This window comes from Calypte anna, chromosome 3 (genome assembly GCF_003957555.1).
Source record: "Calypte anna isolate BGI_N300 chromosome 3, bCalAnn1_v1.p, whole genome shotgun sequence".
NCBI classification, from domain to species: domain Eukaryota; kingdom Metazoa; phylum Chordata; class Aves; order Apodiformes; family Trochilidae; genus Calypte; species Calypte anna.
The window spans coordinates 12,004,420-12,020,256 of NC_044246.1; the positions used below are offsets into that span (position 1 = coordinate 12,004,420).

A 15,837-nucleotide genomic window follows, 5' to 3' on the forward strand; every position below is an offset into this window, starting at 1 on the left:
ATTCTGTTGGTGTAGTATCAGGGGACTGAGATACAAAAATCATCACCTACTACTTCTCCTTTCAAGAGCTTGACCTATAACCAGATCTCCATCTACCCTTACCACTTCTTTTATTTCTGAGGAAAGGATGAGGAGATAAATAGATGAAAAGATGAAATTTAAGTTCTCAATTCCTCAAGTCCAATGCTCAAAACCATATATGTGAAGGAGATGCAACATCTAGAAAAACAAATCAGCTTTCCAGAGACCAAGGTGGAAAACTGTGACACTCAAACTCTCATTTATGTCTAGTATGCACTTTCATTATTTTTCTCCTGGAACATCACTGAGGTAACTGAACAAAAAATTATGTTTTACATATTTCATGTCCTTTGCTATTATGCTTTAGATTCAGAATAATTATTCAAAACCAAAATGATTCTATAGCTATGAATCTAGAAGAGAAAAATTATTATCTCCGGGAGCAGCTTGTTGGTTTGCTTTTTAAAATCTAATCTAGTGTGATTTATTAAAAGACTCTTTTGGAACATTAGCATATATTTTTTATTTTACAAGAGTTAACTACAGACTTTATTAATTAGCTCTATTCTTACTGCTTCCATTAAGTGGCTTATTTTATCAACATTATCATTTCAGGATTTGCACAAATCACAATTAAGCTTTTATGCCAGTAAAGAATCCATTCTTGAAGAAATTCTTACCAGAATCATAGTTTGGTGGTTTCACATCTCCCTGATTCAATTCTGTGCCATATTTTAATTTGTGATATTTAGCCCTGAAAGATAAAAAAGAGAAAAAAAAAGAAAAAAATATGAAAATAAAAGAAAAAAGAAAAAAAAGAAAAAAAGAAAGCAGAAAAAAGAAACTATTAGCATATTTAAAGGGTATCTCTAAACAAATACATGTTATCTGTCTTCATTTGAAAAACCACTCCTTTCTTCTAGGCTAAGAACAACACAAAACAATTAGTTTAAGCAGGACTTCAGATATGTAATTTTGCTTAATTAGTTTTCTCCAAGATTGACACATAATTACAAACTTTACACTGATAAAACACCAGATCAGCAGACTACAGATTTTACAAGATGTTCTTGCTACAGAAAAAGGTTTCTTCCCTGTAGACATGGTCTACTCTCTGCTTCCTTCCTCTGCCCATCCCCTACCCCCTTTTTTTTTAGGCCATCATTAAAAAAAATCTTTACACTTCATGTTAATTCAGTGCCATCTACTTCATATTTCGCATTGTCAGAAATGGGGTGCTTTGCAACAGAAAGACCCAGCCAGCTTCACTGTTACCTTCTTCACTTGTACACACTCTACCTTTTGTCTCTGTGACTGTTTCCTGCCAAATATGAAAATGCAAAAAACCCTGATGCCCTATGAAGCCTTTTAGACATTCATAATTGGATAGAAAAGTAGCATTTGTACTAGTCCCTACTCTGAACAAAAGGCAGGGAAGAATTTAGCCAATGCTGAGCATGGAGCTTTGCAGCAGTGGGATGATCAACCACTAAGCACACACACACAGCTCCAATGCTAAAGTGCAGTTAGGTGTAAGGCAGCAAGCTACAGGCTACAAAAAAGGAAAAAAACAACCAAACAAAAAAAACCCACCTCACATACACCAATATGAAAATGGGCTTCATTGGCTCCACTACTCACAGGGGAACTCTTGCACTTTAAGTTTGTTTTTTTAAAAAATCGATGGGTGTGACTTTGTAATTGTATGAGGCAAGTTGCACTAAGCTTGAATGAGTGTTTCAGGAATGACTGTAGATAATGTTTCCAAGTTACCCAAACTCCTCAATCACTTCTCAGAAATCTTCATTACATTCCCGTTTTATTTTGCCTTTTCATCCAGAAAACTCATTACTTCTAACAAAACAGTGCTGAGGGAAGCAGTGCTTGGTAGTTCTTTTGCTTCAGTATTGACAGGACTAGCTTCCTACTAATCCATCAGCATTTTAATTATAACATCTAATTCTGGATGAGAGGGGTGAGCGCAGAGTGAAGAAATGCCTCTTAGGTGTAGTAACCAAGACAGAAGAAACTGACTTTCTTCCCAAGAGGCAGAGCACTGAGCTCTAACTCAGCTACCTAACTAGGAGGGGAAAAAGGATGTACTTGAAATATATTAACAGTAATAAACAAAGTCTAAATTTTTTTGGTGTGCACAGAAAAGAATAACCAAAACCTGAACAAAATTAAAGCTGAATGCTCATTCAAAAATGTATCCTTCTTTTTCCAACCATGTTTCCTACAGCTCACTGGAAGAGAGACATTTCACTGGTAGTATCATTCATTCATTTCATTATTGTTAAATACTGATGCTATGTATACACTTCTCCCCCACTATCACTAATTAAAAAATAGTGATTTATCAAGAACTAGGAAATCCTCTGTTCTGTCACTAACCTTCCTAACAAACTTTAACCACATTGTGTTAAAAACTTCAAGCTTTTATGCAGTCAGCATAAAACTCAAGTGACCCTACTGTTTAATCTATTTAAATCTGACTTATCAAAAATGAAAAAATATCAATACTTCACTTTAATCTGCATTAGTGACCTATACTGTGCTTTACTTAATTCCTGAAAATAATTTCAGAAAAGCAGTTAGTTTTGTTGCAGGAGGCACTTGCTTTTAGCCCATGGGTCTTTATATAAAGTTTCATTAATTGGAAAGTTAGTGAATGCATAGAGGACAAAGTTATAAAACATAATTTTCATCCTAAGAACTAAGTAAAAGTAGCAAAGTAAAATGTTTGCTACGTTAACCGACAAGATCGTTCCTTATACGTTTGCTATTCCTCAGATCTTGCCTGTTCAACAGTTTTTCAAAAATTCAGCTTGCATATTTAAATACTTTTCAGTGCATTTATTGTTTCAACTGTGCCTGTAATATTAACAGTAATATCCTCCCTTCTTCCTAAGTTTTCCCCCTCATTAAAGACATTAGAACATCAGTTCAGAAGTGTTATTATTCATTCTATTCACATTTTAAAATAAAAAGTTTTTATTATTCTTTACTTCAAGAAGATAACCTAGATTACATGGTCTTGTAAAACACTGGCCTGAAGTTTATTTTAAAACAAATCTGGACTAAGATTTCATCTTTCAGAAGACTTAACTTTGTATATCCCAGGTAGAGACCAGTAGAAATACAGGTAAGGTAAAAGAACCACATCATGACAAAGACAGGTAATTGAAGAGCTGACAATCCCAAAAAGCAATCCTTATTTTAATATTGCATGGAAAAGATAAAACAAAACAAAACAAAACAAAACACCCATAGACCTTTGCCTGCACATAATGACAAAAACCTCAATGCCAAACTCAAACCTAAATTAATTAGACTGAGTTAGTATAAATTCAGATATCTGAGCAAGATGTCAGTTAGACATGAAACAGAACATGAATACCATGTCAGAACACTTGACCCAGTGAACTCACCTCCAGCTTCTAAGGTTCATAGGAATATTTTAAAAAAAAATCAATACAGACAGCTGGCAGTCCAGCATGGAAATATTTTCTACACTTCTTCAGGCAGTAAGTATAAGATTTATTATTAGAAACTTGCTATGGTACAGTAAAACGTCACAGGTCATTAAAGACAAACAATCATCTTCTTTTACTAAGGAAATGGCTGAACATAACAATTCAGACTCCAAAAACAGAAGGGAGAGTGTTGAGCATTCAGTTACATGTACTGCAATCAAAGGGTATAAAACTTCTCACAAAAGAAACTTTAACTCATTTCTATAGATTCTGAATATAGCTTATCCCATTAGCGTGTCTATATTTAATCTAATCTATTTCTACAATAACAGAGTATCTCCTGACAACCTGTCAGGCTCAATTTGATCACTTCTTCAGAAATCACATAGTCCAATAATTAACAGCTTTAAACTGACCCTCTGCAGTTCACATTAAACTCTAGCAAACACCTAATAATGAGATACTATTATCACAAAAAAAGAGCAAACTTATTTTTTCTGCAAATAAGTACAAAGAAAAAACAAAGTTTCTCCAACCTTTGCATCATCTGGTCAAAAACAAGGACAGTGGTTTGGGGGCAGGGGAAGAAGGTAGGAAACAAATCACAAAGATGAGCCTTTATTATCTGGAACTTGATCAATGTGGATGATTTGTCTTTAGTTCCTGAAAATTACATGTGAATTATAACAGTATGCACAGACCGCAAAATTACTTAAAAATAACTAGTTGAAGAAATACTTAATAGAAAGTATTTTAGAAAGTATTTTCCATCTGAAAACTAACCTTCAAGTTGTTTGGAAGAAAGCTTTTTTTTAAGGCTCTGAAACTGTGCTACAGGGCAGATTCCCTAACTCAGATAAGTATGAATATTATCACTGCACTCTGGCTTTTGCACTTCATTATGCAACTCTCCCCTTTTTTTAGCACTATTTCTTTAAACTATGTCTCTTCTGTGAAAATGGTGCTTGGAAACATTCAACATGGCTGCCACAACACTTCAAGAGTTCCTCAGGAAAATGCTAAAAGCTTTCATCCTTCTAAATTTCCTAAGACTGAGAGAAGTGACACTTTTCTGAAAACTTCACACAGAAACAAGTTTGATCCTGATCAAAAAAAGGCCATTATTTCTTGGAAATATCTGTCACCAGAGCTGAAGCATCTGATCCAGCTGTGCTGAGGGAGCCTGCCAAAACATCCGTAGAAGATCTGGGAGCTGCCGCCAAACCAAGAGACATAAACAAGAACGACTGCCAGGAACAGCACGGCGAGATATTCTACCCAGGGAAGAAGGCGCCAGCCTTATGCTGATCAGACACACCAGTGCAGAAAACAACATAAAATTAAATCAAGTGTTTCTAGAGACACAGCTCAGGAGTCCAGTTCTTTGGTTAAAATATGTTAAGACAGGAAACAAGCTAGACTAGATAAAATAAGACATGTACTTGAGAGAAACAGCACTACATTTTAGCCAGCTCCTGAAAAGCCAGGAAACAATGCAATTTACTGGTGGTGGAGCAAGTATTGATAAAGTAATAAAAAATAACCCTCAGCTGTGGACAGCCTCACACTGCAATCTACTGGATGTTGGCAATACTACATCAAAACTGCTCTTGAACAAACGATAGTATTTTACTACCTCCTTCTAACCTCTTTGCTAAGACTCTTCAGGAGAAATAGCTGGGCTTCCTATGCATGCCACCAAACATAAATCTTACAATTACTAACAAGAAAACTGAGATTTAAACTATAGTTGCTGTGAAAACACGACAGTGTCTAAGTAAAACTCATTTTCCACCTAACCTACTATAAAATTTCCTGAATGAAAACAGAGAACAATGACAATGCTTCCTAAGTTGTTTATTTATAGTAAACTTTGAAAACATTTGATCAATAAAAGAAATCCTTGAACACTCACAATACAGAACAGCAGCTTATAAAAGCTGCTTATATAGCTGGGAAAACCAATGCCACTCACTTCTGGCTCACAGTTTCCTGAGGGCATTGCAAACATGGCCACAACTAGGCCACAACTTCATATTCTGTCCCATTACTCAGAACTTACTTCACCTAGCTAAGAAAGATTTGGTGTACTCCAAGGCCAAGGCAGAAACAAAGGGATGCTTCCCTGTTTCCTCTCACCCACACCACCCTTCCCCTAACTTGACCAGAAATGTTTTCCTCCTGCCTTGTAGGATCTCACTTGCCAGCTCAAAAATCCCAGTTGAAACAGCCAGCATCCCAACTGAGTACTGCCTGACCTGGCCTATGGCTGATTGAGGAAAATGCTGTCCTTCCAAGCCCAGTATGTTGCCATTCTTTTAAGTACCAAGCAAGAACACTTGGATGGAAGACATTTCCAGCAGAAATATAAGACTGTTTCTTCAAAAACTGGAAAAGTCATTTTGCTGTTTAAAACCACAAACTCTTATAAATAGCTAACTCCAGCAAACACCATTCACAAGCACCACATTTACTTCAAAAACCATTGCACATCCATCCTCAAATTGTCAAATTAAAATGGATCAGCAGACTGCAGCTTATTGACCCAAGTAACCCACACACTGACAAAAAAAAAAAAAAATACAGACCAAGAAAATACAAAAGATGCTTATGTAAAAAAGGATAATGAGAGTCACTGGGTGCTTCTTCCTAATCCTGACCGTGACTACTGCATTAGGATTTAAATGTCTTAATCTGGGTGGATTTTACTGAATGCACTGAGGGACATTTTCACTATCCACAGGTAAGTTTAATACTTGATTTTTTTAAAATCTTACTAAGCTTCTTTGATAGTACATGGAAATGTATTTACACAGTCTGATAATATTAGATAAACTACTCATTTATCTGAGTTTTGTACATGAAGTACTGGAGATATCTCTAAGTTATGAGGAACAGCTCCCCCAGTTTTCAAATACAAGAATTTATATACGCATCTAGAAATGCACAAAAATGTACTCCATTGCCTCTGTCTTCTTTTAAAGTGACTCTCATCTTCATAATCCTTCCTCAAAAGCCTTTCCACAGCTATAAACTGCAATCTCCATTACGTATACATTTGATATTTTTATGTGCTATTGAATATAAAAACAGTGCCATAACAAGGCCTGGGTAAACAGGTTGTCTACCTGAAGCATTCCTGCGAGAACTCCCCAAAGGGAGCAGGAGCCCTGAGGCCACTGCTGGCCAGGAAACCGGCTGCAGCTCTATGCTGGTTTCTGAACTGGTTGCTAAGGAAAGAGCCAAACTGGGCAGTGCAACAATTCGTGTCTCATGACATGACATGCTAAAGCAGCCCATGCAAGATGAGCAATTCTCAATGCAATGCAGTGATGTACTATTACTAGTGTCCTTTGGAAGCTGCAATATTGTCCTGGTTTGGGCAGAGTTATTCAGTTTAATTGCCGGGCCAGTGTTAAGCCGTGACAGATTCCTCATTAGTATATGTTCCTCATTAACATATGTATATATTTTAAAACTTATTTTACTCATGCAAACTATTTAAGAGAGGTTTATTTTATTAATATTTTATTAAATAGAAGTAGAAATTATAGGAAAATGGTATGTAAGTAATGATAGGTTTTCAATATAACCATATATATACTCTTTGGTCAATAACTCTTTAAAAATCTACTAAAAAAGAAATTTTAAAATTAAACTTGGCTTAAAATCAATCAGTTGAACAACAAGACTTCCGGAAACATGACAAAACCCCAATTTATTTGCCTCAAAGATTAGAACAACAGGGATTTATATATAGGAACAATATGGTAGACTGGAAACTTGTACTGAAATCCCCATGAACAAAGAAACAGACATTTGATTAAATGGTAAACACAAACATTTTTTCAGTTCTCACACAATTAGCCTCTGCAAGATATTCCTGTAGAGCCTACCACACTGAAAAGACTAAGCACTTAGCAAAATTAAAAACTAATAATTACTAAACTGAAGGTAGCCATTCAAGGTTTCATTTGTCAGGGATTATTAAACAGAGTTAGTACTTTAAACAAAAAGAGAATAAACTATAATTCTGGGGTATAATCTGTAGAGTTAGTACAGTTAGATTTTTACCAAAGGAAAAAAATACTGTCACTGATCAATTATGGGTTTTATTTGCATGCTTTTGGAATCACACTGTGTTAGCCACTGTTTCTATCATAATGTGGACACTTAGACTACTAGGTTTATTTAGTATAATACATAAGTATATTGTAAAGTATAATATATAGTATACTTGCCAAATTGAGATGTGAATATATACAGAAGAAATATTTCATGGTTTTTGTCAAATACAAAAGCAAAGGAAAGTATCTGTCTCCAGCATTTCCCCATGCACTCCTCACTAAAGCAGCCTACCTTTCCTGTTTAAGCGCGTATTCCAGCATTTTGATTCTTCTCACCAGATCCTTCTTCAGATTTTCTTGTCCTTTCCTTTCACCTTGAAGAAAGGCTATCTGGGCCTGCAAAAGGAAGTGTTCAATTTAGAATCTGCTTCCTCAAAACCATTCAGTATAACTTAGGAGCATGTCTCCCCCCAAGTTACTTTAAAATTTATTAGTTCAATTCAAAAGAAATTGCCTTCACTGTGTTTTGTAAACACTAAATGCTTAGAAAAAACACCACATAGACAGACTTCCTAAACTGCGTGTTCTTTACAGATTAAAAAAAAAAAAAAAAAAAAGAAGAAATAAAGCTATTTTAGTTTGTTTGACGGAGTTTATTTCCTCTTTTGGCTAAACATTCAATGAAGGATAAGGAATAAATAAAATAAGCATACAAAAAGCCTTCAGCAGATAAAAGCTTTACCAACAATAATCAAGAGAAGATGATAAAAGTATTTCTGCTCACTAACTGAAGTAGTATATAATTAGTGTACTGTGCTACAGATACATGTTGGATATATGATACAAGTCAAGGAACTGAAGTACAGCATGTTCAGCTAAAAGAAAACTAGAACCCTGTTTGCAATACAGTGCCAAGTGTTAATTATAATACTCACTAAAATAGGTTAAAGAAAGCTCTCCAGAAATACTGCAGTTAAGAGAGAGAGGAATAAAGGAAAACAGGAAAAGATATTTTGGAGAGGGACATGATGAAAGAAATGGTATACAAGTAAATAAAAAAGCAGGCACCTAATCTTTACTGACTTACAGCAGAGAATAAGTATTTATATGCATGTGAAAAATCTCCTTTAAATAGAAAAGAATGATAAATAGAAGACATTGGTTCCTAATCACACAGGCATAAGTACCTGCTTTTGTAGCTCATGCTCAAGTCAAGTCCCCCATAAGAGGCAGGTTCTTGTGCTCTCTCAATGCATTAAGACTTGTAGATCAAAATACCAACAGGCAGTCAGCACTTCAAGCCTCAGCCCCCCCTGCACTGCAAGTCACCTGCCACCTTCAGGATGAGCAGCTTTCTGCTGCCTTGGCAGCTAAGTCTCCAGGTACTTCAGCTCTGCCTTAGGAAGGACAAACAGGTTAAAAGGCAACTGGTCATCAGCTGCTGAACATGAAGACCAGTAAGCCTTTTGTTCATACAGTTGTCTACTGAAGCTCAATAGACCCTGTTTTCTGCAGGTACTTCAGTCTGTACCAATATCTAGCAAAAGCCTGAGAGAAATGAGCAGGATGTCTCCTCTCTTTACCTGCCACAACCTGGCAAGCAGTAGCCAGATATTTTAGTTAATGGAGAATAACTTCTTTGTCTTCAGATCTTTACCCCAAGGTGAGAAAAAAGGGCCTGTGAACAACATTTTCTCTTCACCAGTTGTAAGAGTAATGAACACAACAAACTCAGTTGAATTTTCATCATCAGGCAAGACAACTCTTACTCCAAAAGGCCATTTGCTCATGGCCAAATATAGAAGCTGCTCTAAAATATGACATTAGCTAGCATAATTTCATTGCTTAAGTACAGCCAGTAAACAGCTTGACAGACACCTGAACAATCCTTAACCACCAGTCACCAACTAGAGCAGCCAGTTTATGACGAGTGAAGAACACTGGCTGCTCTCCAATGAAGTCTTCACCTTTAACAGGGGAAATGCATTTGACTGCCAAAAAAACCTCAGCTGAATCAAAAGCAAGGCCTGTGTTGCTCTGGCATCAATCTTTTCCTCAACACTCAAACTGGAATGAACAAAAAACTACAACTGAATTGCTACCATCCGTTTTATGCTCAAGTTTAGGGGACGGCAAAGAAGAAAGAAACGCTGGCATCTCTGGAGTCAGCATTTCTTACACTGAATGTAACTGTGCAAGAAGCATGTCAGCATGACAAAGTCTTTAGAAACAAGAGGAACACCCAAAGCACATATGGCTTAGTGTGCAGTAGCTGTACAGAAATCAGTAATTCATATTGGCGCGATAGTGATTTGTCTCTCCCTGCCTCCAAAGAGGCTCAGTGAAAATAAAAACTGCCCTCTTAACAAACAAACAAAAAAGTCTGTAAAAAATGATATATATATATAAATGCATTTGGCTGGAATAAAAAAAAATCACCCAATGCCATCAGAACAGAAGCCATGATCTATGATGTGACCTGCTGCTTGCAAGTAATTTCTAGCTAAGAACAAGCTGACTGAACAGGCTGGAATGAAGCATTTTCACCCTGCAGGTTGGCAAAGGACAGCCAGTAATGGCCTGGCTCACACACTGCTCTACTACAAGGGTCAAACCACCATTACCATCAGAACAAGTGAGATTAAAGTCATCTTCTACTGGCAGCAGCCTAACCAAAAAAAAAAAAAAAAGTAACTTCTGAGTAGTTTTGACAGCTTACTTTTGTAAGAAAGAGAGACATAGATGGATTTAAGAAATATCATATGATACCTCCTTCACATGAAAAAGAGCAGAGTCAGACTTCCAATACCAGGCAGGCCTTGCTCTGTGACTTGTCTGACTAACCACTTAAGAACCAAGATTCAAAACTGTCATAAGAAGCTTCTTAAGCACGTAAAATAATGTAAATGTTCCTAACTCTTCCTCTGGAGCATGTAAGCCTTATGATTCAACATGAACAGGTTGTGCTCTACCTCCTCAAGGCCATGGGCAGGCTGTATATACTACATACATATTGTGCAGGAAGAACAAGCACTGGAAGAAACATCAACTGATTCCTTGGACATGTTTTATTATCAGGCGTATGTCAGCACTCTTACTGATGTCTTACAACTTTTCATTTTCCTGGACTTCTATGAAATCCTTGTGTTTATTACTTGAAAAGCAACAACAGAGTAGAATTCATGGCCCAAGCACTGTCTCTCTGGGCCTACGCAAGATTATCACCAGGATCTTCCAAGGTTACTGCATACTTAACAGAGATGTAGTTTTACTGGCAATCAAGAAACAGACAAGTGCACCAGAGGGTTCAAGAATAGTTTTTTGCTCTCTCCTTGGAGGCTGTATAGTTTTCTAGCATAGTTTGTTCATTATTTTCTGCTGAGTTGCATCCTTATGTTTAATATTCACTAGTTTTGAGAAATTCTGGCTCTGAAAATGAGAATGGTTACATTTGGTCATTTTCATAATATACAAAAAGCAAGGAGAATTTTCCCACAGGATGTTAGCAGCCCTTATCCCTCATTTATGTAAGTACTGTATAATTACAATTAAGTCAGCCTCAGTGCACAGCAAAACATCAGTTGTATCATAAAATCACTGAATGGCTTGGGTTGGAAGGGGCCTGTGAAGGTCATCTAGTCCAGCCCATCTGCAGACAGCCAGGACATCTTCAACTATATCAGGTTGCTCAAAGCCCCATCCAACCTGGCCTTGAATGTTTTTGGGGATGAGGCTTCTACCACCTCTCTCTAACTTGTTCCAGTGATGCACCACCCTAATTGTAAAAAATTTCTTCTTAAAACCTAGTCTAAATCTGCCCTCTTTCAGATTAAAATCATTATCCCTTCTCTTATCACAACATGCCCTTGTAAAAAGTCCCTCCCCAGCTTTCTTGTAGGCCCCTTCAGGTACTGGAAGGCCACTTCGTGGAGCCTTCTCTTCTCCAGGCCAAACAACCCCAACTGTCAGACTGTCTTCACCGAAGAGGTGTTCCATCCTCTTAATAACTCTTGTGTCCCTCTCTGCAGCCATTTCAACAGGTCCATGTCTTTCTTGTGAATAGGACTCCAGAGCTGGACATGTGGGGTCTCACCAGAATGGAGAAAATTTATATATGCAGATTTATCTATGAAAATTCAAGTTTTATTTAAGAAATTCTTAATTATAATATTCATGTTTGTTTTCAATGAACATATGGACAGCATTAAAATAATAACTTAAATTTTATAGTAAAAATAATACTGTAACAGTCTGTATGTCATAAGCAGATTTTGTTCTTTACGATGTTTGGCAATTAACTGAACATATACCAAGGAACCTAAATGTTCATATCGTAAATGAAACAATTTCTAAACTGAGTAAATTAATACACTGAATTGAAATATCTAAAAAGCCAGGATATGCGATCTAGCGGTATTTTTTCCATTTCTAGAACAAAACAGTGCTAACTCTAGGTTCACCATTTCCAACTAAAATATTTAGCCAATACCCATTTAAATGTCTTCGCAAACACTGAAAGTGCAAGAAGGTTTAAACACAATATGTGTTCAACTGAGAACTGTACAGCTACAGTCTTCTTATAATTTAGATGTAAATGACAGAATTTTATCAACAGATTGGCACTGCTCAGGCCATCTCCCACGGCTGCAGCTTCATTGCAAGTCAAACCTGAAGTCTTCAGTACCTGAGGGAGTAGCAGAGCAAAGAAGGATTGTTTCCTCACTGAGTGATCTGCAACACTGTCCTTCCTCTTTTGCTTTGGCCACTCCTGGGGAGGTTTGCCAAAAATTTCAAGAATTCATAAATATGCCCAACAAACAGGTTCTGCGACTACTGACCTCCTAGCTAATAAGGTTAAAATGCATCAAGCTCTAAGTCAGTCATCACAAACCTCTAAAACGCCTACGGGGATCAGGCAAAAACTCGTATCGCTCCCTGCCCTATGGGTGGGGCCCATCATCTCCGCTGAGCACCCGGCCCCGCTGGTTCTGCGGCAAGGAATCAAGGCAGCCTCTGCATCAAGTTTATTCCAGGCTAAGAGCTACAAGTTACTGTATCACAGCTCAATTGTGAAATTAAAATCAAGAGAGTGAGATGAAGGAAAAAAAAAAAAAAAATACTGCAAAGGAAGATGCCCTGAACAGTATTTTTTGGCTACAATTATGTAGTCTAGTATTTTTTTCACTTTACCTCATTAAAGATTTTAGTATTATCAACTGCAAGAAAACTTCTAAGTTTCCTGTGCATTTGGTCTAAATTAATAGCATTGTAGTTATCTTAACTACTCAATACCTTTACCAAGAGTTCTAAAAGTAACATTCATTCCTATGTTTAAAAAAATGTCTCCCATGAAATAACATTGTTTTCTTAAGAAATTCCTAAAAAGCTCTGAAGGTCATCACTATCAAGTAGGCAAAAGGGTGAGGCAATGTTTTAGGTAGTACTGAGTTAGAAGCATTTTTTTAAAATGTTGCTGACTTCCTAGTACAGGCTTAGCAGTCACAACAGTATAAGCAAATAATTAAATTGCATCTTTATAAATCTGGATTTTACCAACGTTTAAAAACTTTAACCAAAAATTTACACTTCCTGGAATCAGCAACCACAATGGCAAGGGTGTTAAAAACTGTATTACATCTGCACACCTTTTTAGGCTGACACCTTCACATTACAAAAAAGCAAGAGATTAATAAATATTTACCTTTTACAGAGTATGTTTAAAAAGCAACAATACTATGCCTGCTAAATAAATGATAGCAGTACTCAGCTAAATAAATGATGCATGCTTATTATCAATTTCTATCAATGCCTGAATTTTACAGCTATTCCAAGTACAAGGGTGATTTTAAAATTTTTTTCTTAACTCTTAAGACTCAAGAACTATAAAAAGCCTCTACCTTCTTTTCTTTAAAACATTTACCTTAAGATTTTAAAATAAGCCTCACTTAAAATTTATGGGCACTTGAAGGTCAACAGGCATCATTCAACAAAGTTTAAAGAGAACAAGGAAGAGAAAGAAAAAGACCTGCAAGAAAAGTATTGCAAAAAACCCCAATACAGATAGCTAAAATAACTAAATACATATACAAATGAATTAGCTTCCAATAGTTGCTCTAATCAGTCTACTGAGATCTGCCAGAAGGATTCTGCAGGCTGATGTCGATGAGTACTTTAGTTCATAGTTGGCTCACTGAAGTGTTACATTTCTAACTATATTTGTAAATAAGTGTAGGTATGCCATGGAAGAAGTGAGAGGAGAAGAGATAAAAACAGGTAGGAGAAGGGATTATCAGTTGTCTAGTACTACTGGCAAACAATTTTTCAAGCACCATATTTAAAACTGCAAGACAAACCCACTAGCACTCCAAGCAAGAGAGGGTGAGAAGATTTTGTAAGCTCCTGTAGCCATTTACTGTGACAGAAAACTGAAGCGGGGCCACAGGCTGAAACGAGTGGCAGGCACAGGGACATATTTAGCTTCACCCCCCACAGAAGTGCTTCAGCCTGTTTATCACCTGCACGTTTATGTTGGATGATACCACCAATCTGGTACTGGCAAATTATCTAAGCCCTGAAAAAAATTAAGACATCCAGAAGAGATCAAAGATACAGCTTATGATAAAACAAGGTCATTGAAAATGCCATTTATTATGTTCTTCACCTCTTTGAAAAGATTGTTTGAAAACAATTTATTACCAAGGAATTCAAAACCCTAATAGACCATTCAGAATCACACATGATTTAGTAACTTATTTCTGGCAACACCTTGATTACAAATTTAAGCAGCTCGAACAACAGGAAGATTTTTCTTTCTGCAGTTTGAAGTTTCCAGGCAGATCTCTGTTCAGACAATCAGTCTTGCTCTTATTCACTCTTCAGTGCTGCCTTCCACTATGCTAACTCCAAACATCAAAATAGTTGCTGAGTTAGCCAAGGAATGTACATTCAACTTACTGAATCATTCTTCATAAGTAAAAACTTTCTCTAATCCTCCAGTCATTTTTGCAGTACACTTAATTAAGTGGTGATGGTTAACTTTTTTTTTTCCTTTTGAGTCCCAGGAGCACACTTTATGTACAGTGATATAAAGATAAAAAGAGAGCAAGTTTCAAATGTTGTGTAACTCTACAGGCAAAACTGCAGTAACATATCACAAAATAATCACGTATTATGTGCTGGAGTCTAAATTTGAAATGTTCAAATACAATTCTTTTCCATTTGCTGTACAAGAAAGGCAGAAATGCTGCAACAGCAGTAAGCACATGTCCTGATAAATAGATTTGTGCCCACATTTAAACAGAGACAATGAAGTTCACAGGCTGAATCATTCACTTGGAGTATAGCACAACAAGGGAGAATAAATCTGTAGGAGATTTGTAGATTTGGCTTTGGTAACAAAAAGAGGAGTGAACCAGACTTGATGACCACATGAGCATTCTGTAAAAGCAGTCAGCACACTCCCATTTCTTGCTCCTACAGCCAGGAGCAGCTACTCCTTGAATTCAAGCATGTACTACTACCCTGAACTAATTAGAGCATCAAATGAAACAAATACAAAAATAACTGATTTTGTTCTCACCTCCTGTTTACAAGCTTGGATATGAATACCAAGCGTGCCATTTTTGTTCCAATGCTTTTGCAATCCTGCCCTATGTGACTGCCCTAAAGGGAAACATATTCCTGGCTTGCAGGAAAAAGGCAGTCTTTCCACACTACAGTCTTGTCACTTTGTTATTTTCAAAATATTCAGTTTTAGTTAGAATACAGCAAACTTTTTTCAAATTGGATAAAGAAGATCCCCTAGATAAATCCATCTACAGGCCCTTAAAGAATAGGTCACTATGATAAAGTGATTTTTGCTTTCCTTTTTTAGAGTGCCTCTACCTCCAGTGTACTGTCCGCAAAGCTTGGATCCTGGGTACTTTGAAGTGATTCAGAAGAGCTGTTTCAATTATCTAGGTGCTTCTCAGCATTTAAAAACAAAACATAACAATGCCTCATCTATTTCTAAATCAGTTCTTGCCACTTCTTGGCTAAAGAACTTGGAAAGGAGGACTTGAAAAGGCCCAGCAGCCTCACGAAGCTAAATACGTGAGTTAGTTGCTGACCAACACCTATTTTCTCAGCAAACAGTGTATGGATATCAGTTTTACTTGAGGCTTGGCATTTTTACAGCCTTACCTCTTCCAGCATTAAATTAAGATTAACCAGAAGTCTCTGAAGATTGCATGTGATCTTCCTTGGGGAATTTTACACAGCCTGTTCTAGAATTA

General features: G+C 36.7%; 1 protein-coding gene across 7 annotated transcripts in view; it reads right to left on the reverse strand.

The window, feature by feature from the left end:
* STRN (striatin) overlaps positions 1–15,837 on the reverse strand; it is a 58,709-nt gene that overhangs the window by 36,854 nt on the left and 6,018 nt on the right. For 5 of the 7 annotated variants that reach the window (XM_030447022.1, XM_030447021.1, XM_030447019.1 and 2 more), the window contains exons 2-3: positions 7,857–7,960; positions 702–775 (exon numbers count right to left, since the gene is read on the reverse strand). In XM_030447022.1, coding sequence (XP_030302882.1) covers positions 702–775; positions 7,857–7,960 — 178 coding nt within the window. Of the gene's footprint in view, positions 1–701; positions 776–7,856; positions 7,961–8,306; positions 8,343–8,751; positions 8,819–15,837 lie in introns of those variants that run through there. The other 2 variants (XM_030447023.1, XM_030447024.1) reach the window with 2 other exon arrangements.